This window comes from Enhydra lutris, unplaced genomic scaffold, assembly GCF_002288905.1.
Source record: "Enhydra lutris kenyoni isolate GAN:26980312 unplaced genomic scaffold, ASM228890v2 scaffoldscaffold9, whole genome shotgun sequence".
Lineage (NCBI taxonomy): Eukaryota > Metazoa > Chordata > Mammalia > Carnivora > Mustelidae > Enhydra > Enhydra lutris.
The window spans coordinates 9,842,073-9,855,115 of record NW_019154093.1 but is presented as its reverse complement, the minus strand read 5'-3'; the positions used below and the strand labels follow the sequence as shown (position 1 = coordinate 9,855,115).

At 40.3% G+C, this 13,043-nt stretch overlaps 1 protein-coding gene across 2 annotated transcripts; it reads right to left on the bottom strand.

Moving 5' to 3' along the window:
* Positions 1 to 7,432: 7,432 nt before the first annotated feature.
* On the bottom strand, positions 7,433 to 12,692 carry LOC111142993 (NADH:ubiquinone oxidoreductase subunit S5). 2 transcript variants are annotated; one of them, XM_022496373.1, is made up of 3 exons: positions 12,600 to 12,692; positions 10,884 to 11,101; positions 7,433 to 7,661 (listed from the first exon to the last, which is right to left on the bottom strand). In XM_022496373.1, the coding sequence occupies exons 2-3, from the start codon at positions 11,097 to 11,099 to the stop codon at positions 7,557 to 7,559; spliced, it is 321 nt and encodes a 106-aa protein (XP_022352081.1). In that variant the 5' UTR covers positions 11,100 to 11,101; positions 12,600 to 12,692; the 3' UTR covers positions 7,433 to 7,556. The 2 variants fall into 2 exon arrangements, with proteins under 2 accessions (XP_022352081.1, XP_022352080.1); XM_022496372.1 differs by having other exon boundaries at positions 12,592 to 12,680.
* Between the last annotated feature and the right edge of the window lie 351 nt (positions 12,693 to 13,043).

Here is a 13,043-nt window from a genome sequence, read left to right as displayed (position 1 = left end):
GAATCATCTTGACGTCTATTTCTGTTGACTGCTTTTTCCCCTTACTATGGGTCACATTTCCTGTTTACAATATACATGTCCACTATATACTAAATATTGTGAGTGATAAAAGTAGAGACTCTGGCTTCTATTATTATCTTCTCAAGAGTGTTGATTTTCTTTTTTTTTTTTTAAGATATTTATTTATTTGACAGAGGATGAGAGATCACAAGTAGGTGGAGAGGCAGGCAGAGAGAGGAGGGGAAGCAGGCTCCCCGCTGAGCAGAGAGCCCAATGTGGGGCTCGATCCCAGGACCCTGGAATCACGACCTGAGCCAAAGGCAGAGGCTTAACCCACTGAGCCACCCAGGCACCCCGTGTTGATTTTATTCTATCAGGTAGCCATATTACTGGCTGATCTCTTTGGACCCGTGGAAATTTAATTTTATCCAATGTCAAAAATCAATTGACCAATAAATATATGGGTTTACTTCTGGACTCTCAATTCTGTTCCACTGATCCAAGTATGTCTACACTTATGCCAGTATCACATTATCTTTATTACTAATGCTTTGTAGTATTTTTGAAATTAGGAAGTGAGAGCCCTCCTCTTTGTTCTTCATTTTCAAGATTGCTCTGGCTATTCTGGGTCCCTTACAATTCCATAAGAATTTTAAGATCCAGTTTGTCAATTTCTACAAAGAAGCTAGCTGGGATTCTGATAGGGATTATGTTAAATCTGTGGATCAATTCGGAAAGTAATGCCATTTTCACAATAGTATCTTCTGATCCATGAACCTGACTCTCCATTTTACGGATTTTAATTTCTTTCACCCATGTTTTAAGAGTTAAGTTTTATACTTTTGCTAAATTTATTCCTAAGTGTTTTATTTTTTTCAGGGAATACGGAGCCTGATGTGGGGCTAGATCCTGGGACCCTGGGATCATAACCTGAGTTGAAGGCAGATACTTAACCAACTGAGTCACCCAGGTGCTCTGGAAGTAGAATTTGAATCTAAGTCTAGGTTTCCACTTCTAGTTGACCTTTTGCTAATGTGATAAGAAAAACCCAGACAAAAATTCAAGGTTTTCCATGGTGCTAATTAAAAAATGGTATATACAAGGAAGCCTTGAACTGAACTCCAAAAAAATATATAGGTAACAGAACTGGTCAGCTTGTAGTCTGGGGAGCAGGTGCAGGGCTCCTAGTGTGGGTATGGGTAGGCCTGCCATTGGTAAGGAGATATTGCAGGGTTAAAGGGAAGTCAGCTGCTGCCTTCCCCTACATATAAATAATGTAGCTGTGCACATTCTTGGGGGTGATTACATTCTGGGACCCTGTCAGAGTTGACGCCAAAGGTGAACCAAGAATATCTAGAAATGCAAGCAACCCAAATTCTTCCCAGCTCAAATTCTGACAAGATCAGAAAGACAACATCTAGGAAGGTTGGGAGTTGGGTTAATCACAGGTGAAATCAATTTAAAGCCACAATTCAGCTCTAACCCTACTCTAAGACGAATCTGAATGATGTATCCCTCTGATGGTTAGAGAAAAGGGTTTCTATAAAACAAGTATTATATTTTATTTGTTCTTACTATGTTTATTTCCTTTTTATTGTTTCTTTAATAAGAAACTATTCTTTTATATAAACAGTATTTGAAATACACTATCAAACTCTAAGACATGCAAAGAACTGAGAAAATATGACCCAGAGGTGCCTGGGTGACTCAGGTGGTTAAGCTTCTTCCACTCCCTCTGCACCTCCCCTTGCCTGTGGTCTCTTTCTCACTCACTCACTCTCTCTCAAATAAATAAATAAAAACTCTTTTTAAAAAATTCTGTTTCTAATACTTAGATGTTTGATCCTAGGTAGGTTACTTCACTCTTCAAAGCTTGTTTCCTAAGATGTAAAATGACACAACTTTGATGTACTTGCTATTCAGTGGGGCCTCTTTTTATTGGAAGTGACAAAAATCCAACTGGCACTGGTTTAGGGAAAAGGGAATTTATTGGCTTATACAACTTCAAAGTCAAAGAACAGGACTAGTTTTATAAAAGTTGATGTGGAAGCTCAGGTTACCAGAGAGCAGTTTTTCTAAACAACTGTTCCTTTTCATCTACTGAATATATACCTTTATATTACGTTAGTAACATGGTTGCTTAATCAAATGAATAAAACACGTCTTTAGTACCTATAGAACTTAAACCTCCTTTGCCTTAAATCCAGAGGAAACATCATTCTTCTCTTCTAGGATTCTAAGTCTCACTCACTGGCTCCAACTGGGTCATGTGCTTGATTTGGAACATTCCTGAAAATACAGTTAAGTGAAGAAAGCAAAATGCAGAAATTATGTGCATAACTTGCTACCATTTGTTTAAAAAAGGACAAGGGGCACCTGGGTGGCTCAGGTGGTTAAGCATCTGCCTTCAGCTCAGGTCATGATCCCAGGATCCTAGGATGGAGCTCCAAATCCAGCTCCTTGCTTAGCAGGGAGCCTGCTTCTCCCTCTCCCTCTGCCTGCTACTCCCCCTACTTGCGCTCGCTCGCTCTCTCTCTCTCTCTCTCTGTCAAATAAATAAATAAATAAAATTTAAAAAATTTTTTAAAAAGCACAAAGAAAATGTGTGAATGGGCACAGAGTTATCTCTAGGATATTCAAAATACTGGTTGCCTTTGGGTAGGGGTACTATATGACTGGGGAAGATTTTTCATTATGTATCTTTCATACCTTTTGAATTCTGAACAACAGCAATTACCTATTCAAAAACATTAAATGAAAAACACAGCTGCCAAAGCACTCAGTGGTTTCCCTTTTGTGCTGAGTTAAGCACTCAGGGTCAAGAAGCACAGGCCAAAGGGGTTAGTAGTCCCACTTACTAGAGTGTAGGAAAGGAAGGGGCAAGGGGAACAAATAATGCTGTTTTGAGGAAGCAAGTAACTTGCCCTCTGTTTAATCATCAGCCGCAAAGAACCTCACAGCTTTGTCCCTCCTGCCTCCCAAAGTCAGTTCTGCACCAACCTAGTTGGCCCAAAAGATGCAGTCCTAGGGTGCCCGGATGGTTCAACTCGTTAAGCGTCTGATTTGACTCAGATCATGATCTCAGAGTCCTGGGATCAAGCCCTGTGCCCACCTGGCTCCCCACTCAGCAGGGAGTCTGCTTGTCCCTCTCCCTTTATCCCCTCCTCATGCTCGGTCTGTCTCTCAAATAAAAAAAATCTGAAAAATAATAAAAAATATACAGTCCTATTTGTGCTTATTCGAACTGCTTAAAGAACAGGGGTCTTGGAGCTGGCTCCTTGCTTTCAACAGTTCATTAAAAAAAAAAAAATTCTCAAAAAAGCAATACAGGGAGAACATTGACCAAGCAGACAAAGGCAAAAGGCAAGGTTGCTTGCCCAAAAGCTATTTACGGGTATTTGATAGAAATGAAGGCTTTTGATATTCTGTAAGGACATGAAGGCAATGTTTTCCAACAAACACAATTAAGTATTCTCTGCCACTCATTTTTAACCTTCAGGTAAATACAATCTAATGGAATTTGGTTTCCTATCATCCTACAACCAAAAGCTCAGAAATAAAAACATCTTTGAATGTTTTCATTCAAATAAAGGATCTTTGAATGAAAGGGCATGTACCTACTTTAAGCCTTGATTAGTAATCTGTTTTCTTCTCTGGCATTTCCAATTGCCCTCTCTGATTCTCAAGAAAATATATATGCAAGGAATTCTGTTTTGGACTTAAAAAACTCAGAAAAGCTTGTGTGCACAATGAAACAACCTGACACAGGACACGCACAGCATGGGATCTTGCTGGAAGGACTCCAGGTGGTTTTTCCATTGTGACTGGTGAGTAAGTAGTTTAAGAAAATGCTGCTTGGATAAAGATTTGCCCTTTAACACAAAGAATAAGAAGGATCTTGCTCAAATGCCAAATCCCTTCCTTCCAATTTTGAGAGTACAAGGCAACGTACTTTCTCTTTTGAGGAGAATCTTATATTCGAGCCCTACAGCTGGTATTTTTAACTCAAAATGCTGCAAGACTAATAGTGCACAATACAAAAAGGAGATTACAATACCAATTCTACTTAAAGTAGCATTTAAAAAAAAAAAAAACCCAGGGGCACTGGCTGGCTCAAATGGAAGAGCACGTGACTCTTCATCTTGGGGTTGTTAGTTCAAAACCCACACTGGGTGTAGAGAGTACTAAAAAATAATAAATAAATAAATAAACTTTAAAAAAATTTTTTAAAAACAGACAGCTGCATGTATTAAAAAACAAAACCCACCAACTTGGGAATTAACCAAGGAGGTGAAAGACCTGTACAGTGAAAATTACAAAATATTGCTAAAAGAAACTAAAGAAGACGTAAACACAAAGATGGTCTGTGTTCATGGATTCAAAGATTTAGTGTCATCGTCAATATTGCCCAAAGCAAGCCACGGATTTAATACAATCCCTATCAAAATCCCAGTATTTTTTGCAAAAGAGAAAAACCATCCTAAAATTCATAATCTCAAGAGACCCTGAAGAGCCAAAATAATCCTGAAAAATAAGAACAAAGCTGGAAGACTCACTCCTCCTTACTTAAAACTTACTAAAACGCTACAGTAATCAAAACAGTGTGGTAGTGGGAGAAAGACACACAGACAGAATTGAGCAGAATCTAGAAATAAACCCTTGCATGTATAACCAAATGAACTCCGAGAAGGGTATCAGGACCATTCACTAGGGAAAAGAATCTCCAAAAATGCTGAAAAAGCTGGATATCTACATGGAAAAGAACGAAGTTGGACACTTATGTAACACCATATACAAAAATTAACTCGAAGTGGATCCAGGACCTAAATGTAAGACCTAAAACTATAAAATTGAAAAGAAAACAGGAGAAAAGCTTCCCAACACTGTATCTGAAATGATTACTTGGATACAACATCAAAAGCAACATAGAAAAACAAATTCGACTTCATGAAAAATTTAAAACTTGGTGCATCAAAAAACATTATCAGCAGAGTAAACTTACAAAATGAAAATATTTGCAAATTACCTATCTGATAAGGAATCAATATCCCAAATATACAGAGAACTCCTAAAACTCAACAACAAAAAATTCAATTAAAAAGTGGGCAAAGGACTTGAATAGACATTTATCTAAAAAAGATACACAAATGACCAATAAGCACATGAAAAGATTCAACATCGCTAATCACTACAAAATGCAAAATCAAAACTACAATGAGGGGCACCTGGGTGGCTTAGTTGGTAAAGTGTCTGTCTTTGGCTAAGGTCATGATCCAAGGGACTTGGGATCTAGACCCGAGTTGGGTACCTTGCTCAGTGGGGAGTTTGCTTCTCCCTCTCCCTCCCAACCCCCACTCATGCTCTCTCTCAAATAAATATAATCTTTTTTTTTTTTTTTAAGATTTTATTTATTTGACAGAGAGATCACAAGTAGACGGAGAGGCAGGCAGAGAGAGAGAGAGAGAGAGAGGGCAGCAGGCTCCCTGCTGAGCAGAGAGCCCGATGTGGGACTCGATCCCAGGACCCTGAGATCATGACCTGAGCCGAAGGCAGCAGCTTAACCCACTGAGCCACCCAGGCGCCCCAAATAATCTTAAAAAAAAAAAAAAAAAAAAACCTACAGTGAGATACCACCTCGTATCTATTAGATAGCTACTAACAACAACAATAAAAAACCCAGAAAATAACAAGTGTTGGCGAGGCTATGGAGACTGGAACACTTGTGTGCTGTTGGTGGGAATGTAAAAAATGATGCAGCCACTGTGGAAAATGGCATGGCAGTTCCAATTTTATATTTATATTGAAATAAAAGCTATTCCATTTCTGGGTATATACTCAAAAAAACTGAAAACAGGGTCTTAAATAAATTATCTGTATACCCATATTCATAGCAGTATTATTCACAAAAGCTAAAACAGGGAAGCAACTGGCATGTCCACCAATAGATAAATAAGCAAAATTGGTGTACACACAATGGAATATTATTCAGCCTTAAAAAGGAAAGAAATTCTGCAATATGCAGTAAGAACCCTGAGAATAGTATGTTAAGTGAAATAAACCAGTTACAAAAAAGACAAATTCTGTATTATTCCACTTAGGTGAAGTGGAATAATTAAATCATAGAAAGTAGAATAGTGGTTTCCAGGGGCTGTGGGGAAGGAGGATTAGGGAGTTATTGTAGGGGGAATTAAGAGCTTCTGTTTTGCAAGATGAGAAGTGTTCTCAAGATGGATGATGGTAATGGTTGTACAACAATGTGAATATACTTAGTATCAGTAACTGTATACATAAAAGGAGTTAATACAGGGAAAAAAGTGGTTAAAATGGTAAACCTTGTGTTATGTGTATTTTACCACACACACAAAAAAGCACTGGCAAAAATTCTAAAAGATGGGGCGCCTGGGTGGCTCAGTGGGTTAAAGCCTCTGCCTTCGGCTCAGGTCATGATCCCAGGGTGCTGGGATCAAGCCCCGCATCAGGCTCTCTGCTCCTTGGGGAGTCTGCTTCCTCCTCTCTCTCTGCCTGCCTCTCTGCCTACTTGTGATCTCTGTCAAATGAATAAATAAAATCTTAAAAAAATAAAATTCTAAAAGATATCTGAGGTCTTAATTGTATTCTCAACACTTATGTTAATTTTTTAAGGTTCATACCTCCCTTCTACAACTGGACTTTTCTTTTAAAAGGGGCACCTGGGATTGGGTTCCGCATTGAGCTCCCTGCTCAGCCGGGAGTCTGCTTATCCCTCCCCTCTGCCCCACTACTTATGTTCTCTCTCTCTGTTTCAAATAAATAAATAAAATCTTAAAAACAACAACAACAAAAAATTCCTAGGGACACCTAGGTGGCTCAGTCAGTGAAGCATCTGCCTTCAGCTCAGGTCATAATCCCAGGGTCCTGGGATCGAGTCCCACATAGGGCTCCTTGCTCAGTGGGGAGCCTGCTTCTCCCTCTGCCTGCCACTCCCCCTGTTTGTGTTCTCTCTCTCTCTGACAAATGAATAAAATCTTAAAAAACAAACAAACAAAATTCCTGAATGTGTCAATTAGAAGTACTAATATGCCACTGATATAAAATAGCTAACTGAAACTATGGGATTGCTTCTTCAAAATTATCTGGGGAAGAAATTTATTAATTAAATGAAATAAAAACAAAATTAAGTTTTCTGAGCATGCACAACCATTCTCTCTACTGCCTCAACCCTCCCAGCCTGAGTCGATGTTTTATGGAAGATAAACCAGAAGGAAAGCAGTAAAGAATCCTGCAACTTCTTAAACGAGTTAACATACTTAAAGTACCTATATATACTGTCATTACATATGCTGCTTACTATTACTACATGCTAATTTTTAAGGCACAGGTAAAGGCATGTTTCCAAATTTTAAAAAAAGGTTGCAATCTCATTATAGAAAAGAATGATCCAAGAGAAAATAGAATAAATAGGACAGAGCAATCCTTTATTTTTAGACACTTTCACAAAGAGGTTTTCGGTAAATGAACTTCCCATTGGAGAAGAGAGAACATGAAAATCAGCCTCCAGCCATCAGCAGCAGCTCTGCTCAGGGCCTAGGGTCCTCCTTGCCCGAGTGGTGAGGTGGAGGTGTGTACTTCCCTTCCTTTATTAGTTTATTCCGCTGCCTTCTGATCTCACTCAGACGTTTCATCTGTCAAAGGAAAGAAGTATTTAAACTAGTGGGAAATATGTATCATAAAGTTGAGGCCTAGACAAACAGAATGAAAACTGGTTTCATGGGGCGCCTGGGTGGCTCAGTGGGTTAAAGCCTCTGCCTTCGGCTCAGGTATGATCCCAGGGTCCTGGGATGGAGCCCCGCATCGGGCTCTCTGCTCAGCGGGGAGCCTGCTTCCTCCTCTTTCTCTGCCTACTTGTGATCTCTGTCTGTCAAATAAATAAATAAAATCTTAAAAAAAAAAAAAAAAGAAAATTGGTTTCTTTTTTAAACTATGGAAGCTCGTCATCCTAGAGGTTCTCTGAGATGAAATCTTTCTTTAAAGAAGTAACTTGAAATCACTTCCCACACTTTTTAACAAATTTCTGGTATGCATAATAATACCTCCTTTAAAAATAGTAACTAAAATGTTCCTGTTATATATAGGAATACAGGTATTTATAAAAACAGTAACAAAACATAGATCAAAAACATTTAAGAGGCATAGTTGTGCATACTTAAAATCTTTATACAATATCGAGATGGTCTCACAGCTGATACAATCCTGACCTCTCTATGTGTAACTGGCACTGCTGCTGGTGACTGTTCATGGGGTATGAAGGAAGCAGAAATAACCAATATGAGGTTTCCCTTTATCACACCGAAATAAAGACCTGGTATGTGGTCAGCTACTAGCCACTACGGAGCCCTGAGTTCTGCCTCTTCCCCTCAGTAGGACACTGGTTGTCTCCCAACCAATGAAAGCCATGCTGTATGAGATTGTAGGAAAGCTGTAATTCCCACGGATTCTGCGACACAGATAATATACCCCTTAATTCTGACTGCATCATTCCTCTGCCCCAAACCCGATGGCTTCCCATCTTACTGAGAAAAAAGCTGAATCCCTCTTTGTAACAACTTACTAGGCCTACCTCTGACTTTACATCTTGTCCCCCCACCCACCCCGCCCGCACTCTGGCCTTACATCTTAATACTTTCCCTCATTTTCTCTCTTCTACCTTGGGGACCTTTGCACTTGCTCTTTCCTCTAACCAGAACATTCTTCCCTCACATCCACATGGCACACTTTAAGTCTCTGCTCAAACACCTTCTAGCGCTGAGCTCTTCTCTGACCACTCTATTTAAAAGAGAGAGAAAAAGAGCATCCACTTAGCCCCCACACGCAGTGCTTTCTATCTTCATCTTCTCTGCTGTACTTACCAACACCTAACACACTATTTTAACTTGTCTGTTAATTCTGACACCCCTTACCCAAATATAAGCTCCATTAGGGTAGAGACATTTTGCTGTTTTCTTACTGTATATTCCTAGCACCTACAATAGCTCCTGACATAACAGGTGCTTCGATAAATACACTTTTTTAAATGAGTAAGTTTCCACAGAGGCATGAAAAGTCAGTATATTCAGTAAAATATCCCATGTTCTAGTCTTGCCCCAAGTTTTTAATTGTTTAGTGGAAAAATTCTAGGAAAGCATTTCCCAGGATTATTGTGTGAAATAATTCCACTATTACAAGCTAAGAACTTAGAACAGTGCTTGATTCTAATTCCCTGATTCACCAGCTAGCTAGTCATTCAGTGTGATGGCTAAAACAGAAACAGACCTATTTACAAATTCACAAGATGAGAAAGTGACTTGAGAGCAACTCTTGGATATTTCCAGATAAGGAAACTGAGACCAAAAAAGGGAAGTGACTTCCCCAAAGTCACAAAACCAGTGGTGGCAGAACCAACAACAAAACCCAGCTCTCTGAGAGCACCTGACTGGCTCAGTAGATGGAGCGTGTGGCTCTTTATCTCCAGGTTGTGGGTTCGAGCCCCATATTGGGTAGAAATTACTTAAAAATAAAATCTTAAAAAAATTAAAAACAAACAAACAAACAAACCCACCCAACAACAAAACCAGTCCTCCTAACTCCCAATCCAATGTTCTTTCTACCTCTCCACACTGCCTCCTTTTGGTGTAAATTTTCCAGGAAGAGTAGTCTTAATCTGAGTAATAAGTAACCGGGGCCCTCAAGAAGACAAATTAAGACATACTGTAAACTAAATAACTGGTAGGTGGCTATTACCCACTTACTGTCCCTCAGTAATACTTCAATATTACTCACTTAAAGATCAATGTTCCTGCAGAGATAATACAAAATTATTACCTGATACCCTCTAATTTCTTCCAAGTTTGGTTTCACTTTACCCAAATGCCAAAAGCAAATGTTAAAAGATAGGAAATTTACAAAAAATTTTTTTAAGATTTTATTTATTTATTTGACAGAGAGATCACAAGTAGGCAGAGAGGCAGGCAGAGAAAGAGGGGGAAGCAGGCTCCTTGCTGAGCAGAGAGCCCAAAGTGGGGCTCGATCCCAGGACCCTGAGGTCATGACCTGAGCCAAAGGCAGAGGCTTAACTCACTGAGCCACCCAGGTACCCCAGGAAATTAAAAATTTTTGATATAAAGAACTGTGATAAATTTAACTAAAAATCTAAATTGCCTTCCTGAACTTCAAGGAGTTAGGAGTAATAAAAACATTTCTATTTGTTATACCTAGAGCAGAGAAATAGGCAAAATAACAGCCCACACCCAAAGGTTTCTTCTCTAAGGGAGAATACAGCCCACATGTTATACAACTCATTCAACTCTTGAGGAGAGACATCACCCCCTTAATATCCTTTTTTTCCCCTGCCACTTTGGTCAGGCTCACCTAAAGCAATCTCATTAATACCTCCATCTTTCCCAGAGTAGAAATTAATCCAGAGATTGTTATACCAGGTTCAATGTAATAGATCTGCAGGGTTTTAATCTCTTTTCCACTGAGGGTTCAATGAATTTGGAACATTTTCATGCAGAGATGTTCAAGGACCAACATCCAAAGCTGGTTGGTAACTTCTGCTTTACAGCCTACTGCTAAAAAGGGAATACACACACATGCGATTTCTAATCTGGTGGCTATAGCAGGGTACAATGCTAAAGAAAATATGTCAGAAGATGAGAAAGAACACTGAGGAACAATAGACCCTCCTCAGTTCTGAAGGCATTTAACTTCCTCAACATGCTTTCTACCTATGTAGAGAAAGTGTTTCACCACAAAAGTTTTGCCAATTTGCATTGGGCAAGCCACTGCCAATAACCAATTAAAAATACTTAAAAGCAGCCCTAAAGAAACAAGAAAATTATTCGGCTACTGTCTCCATCACTCCTCACCGTTTTCTGCCGAAGCAGACATTCTACGAAATCATCCAATTCTATCTTGCACTCTTTTGCTGCACGGGTAGCACCGATTCCATGCGCACACTCTATCCATTCTTTTTCAAAAGCGTGGCATCGAGCTGGAATCTTGTGAGGCTGCTCAGCACTCTGGATGGTCATCCACTGATCTAAGTCAACGCCCAGCCTTTTCTGCACATCAAAGAAAGGCATGGCTGAAATGGAAAATAAAAAAAGAAATAATGCCATAAAAGTGCAATCAAATGAGAAACTTCTAAGGAAAATGAGATAGTTAATTTTAAGTATCCCTCTAGAAAGATATTTTATGCTATTCTCCCAATATATTCTCATTTTTTCATTTGACAGGTTCCTCCAGTTTCTGGTAGATTAACAATATCTGTGTTTTCACAAACCTGGGGGGTGGGGGAAACCCATGAGAACTAAAAAACAATGCGTAAAAATCATCTCTGTATTAATAAGGTCATTTTTTTAATAAGGTCATTTTAATCAAAAGTCAGTCTTTATGTTTTGACTCAATAATCCCACTTCTCTGAGACAAATCTGAAGAAATAATTGAGAACAAAAAAGCACAATCACAAAAACATTTCTTTACATTTTTCTATTTGTATCAATTCAGACACTTCTGCTGTGAAACTATCCTGAATCTGGTGTCCCTCCTCTGTGTTCCCACAGCATCTGAACTCACAGAAGTACTCTGCATGGATTATTAACCTGAATGTCTCCCTTATTGAACAATGACTGCAGTGGGGGCATGGCAGGTAGGGGCTCAGTAATTGTTAGGAGAAAAAAAAATTTCAAACAACTTAAGTGTGCAACAATAAGGAAATGGATACTTTAGGTACCCGCCTAGCAGAATACGACAGACATTAGGAAAAACAAATACTATATATGGTACGTGCATATTAATGTTAAACGAGAAAAAAAAGGGCTCACAGTGTCAAAGAAGAGACTGGAAGGAAGCACAAAAAATGTCAATAAAGTCATGTATGAGCGGTAGATTTACAGGTGAACTTAATTTTTATATTTTCTACCCATTCTTTCTTTTACTGAGTAATAACGTTTCAGGCACTGGAACGAGAGGAAAGCAGCAGCTGCAACGGAAGCACTAGAATGGGGACACACACACGCAAGGAAACGGGAACCCAAAGGACAAGAGGGTATGGCTCGAAGAAGTAAGCACCAACTCTGCCCAGGAGACTTGAAAATGCTTTTAAGATGGGTTGAGTTTGCCAAGTTAAGGTCAGTGAGAAGAGTACTCCACTAAAGCACAGCACAAATTACAACCGGCGGTACTGGGTATGTCTGCGGGACACCGAGCACCCAGATGTGGCTGGAGCGTACAGCGCATGTCGTGAAGAAGAACGAAAGGAGCTGGAGGTTGGCGGCGCCGCAATCACTCAGCGCCTTGATGGATCAGGTGGGTGGACCTCAGATTAAGAAACAGACGGCCAAAGCATTACTCCGGCAGAAAGCTAAATTAATCTGGACAGAGAGCCGAGAGAGGCGCGGTCTACAGGCTTCAGTGGCACTGGCTGTAGCGCAGAAAGCCTGGGAATGCAGAAAACATGCCCAGAGTTCGGGCCTGGAAATTCGGACACCCAGGAAAACAAGAGAAAATTCGTTAAAGAAATCTTGGAAGGAAGCTCCTTAAGCTAAACTGCCCGCAAACAAACGTAGACCCTACCGTCGCACCGGTGTGCCCTTGTCTCTTCGCTGGCTGCCGCTACCGGATGATCTGCGAGCGACGCAGAGGCCTGCCGCAAAGGACGCCCGCAGCGCGATGCTTGCAGCGCGACGTCGAGTCCAGACCTTCCCTCCGCGGTCGCGCCCGGAAACCATAGAAACCAAGCCCTTCGGTCTGCGCCTGCGCAGTCGTCAGCGGCAGCCACTTAGGGTACGGGCTTGTAAATAAACTGATTTTTAGGTGACTCCGTTAGACGGGGCCCGGGGGTAGTTCCTACTATCTGCTCGCTTGGTGCCTAGCACTCTCACCACAGTTCGAATTGGTGAGGTACTTGAGCCAGGCCACAAGAGAGAAAAAGTAGTACCTTCCCCACCTCCACCCCTGCCAATAGTAGTTGAGTTCATGGGCTGTGGACCTAACGCTGGGTGGGTTCAAATTCTGACTCCGCCACT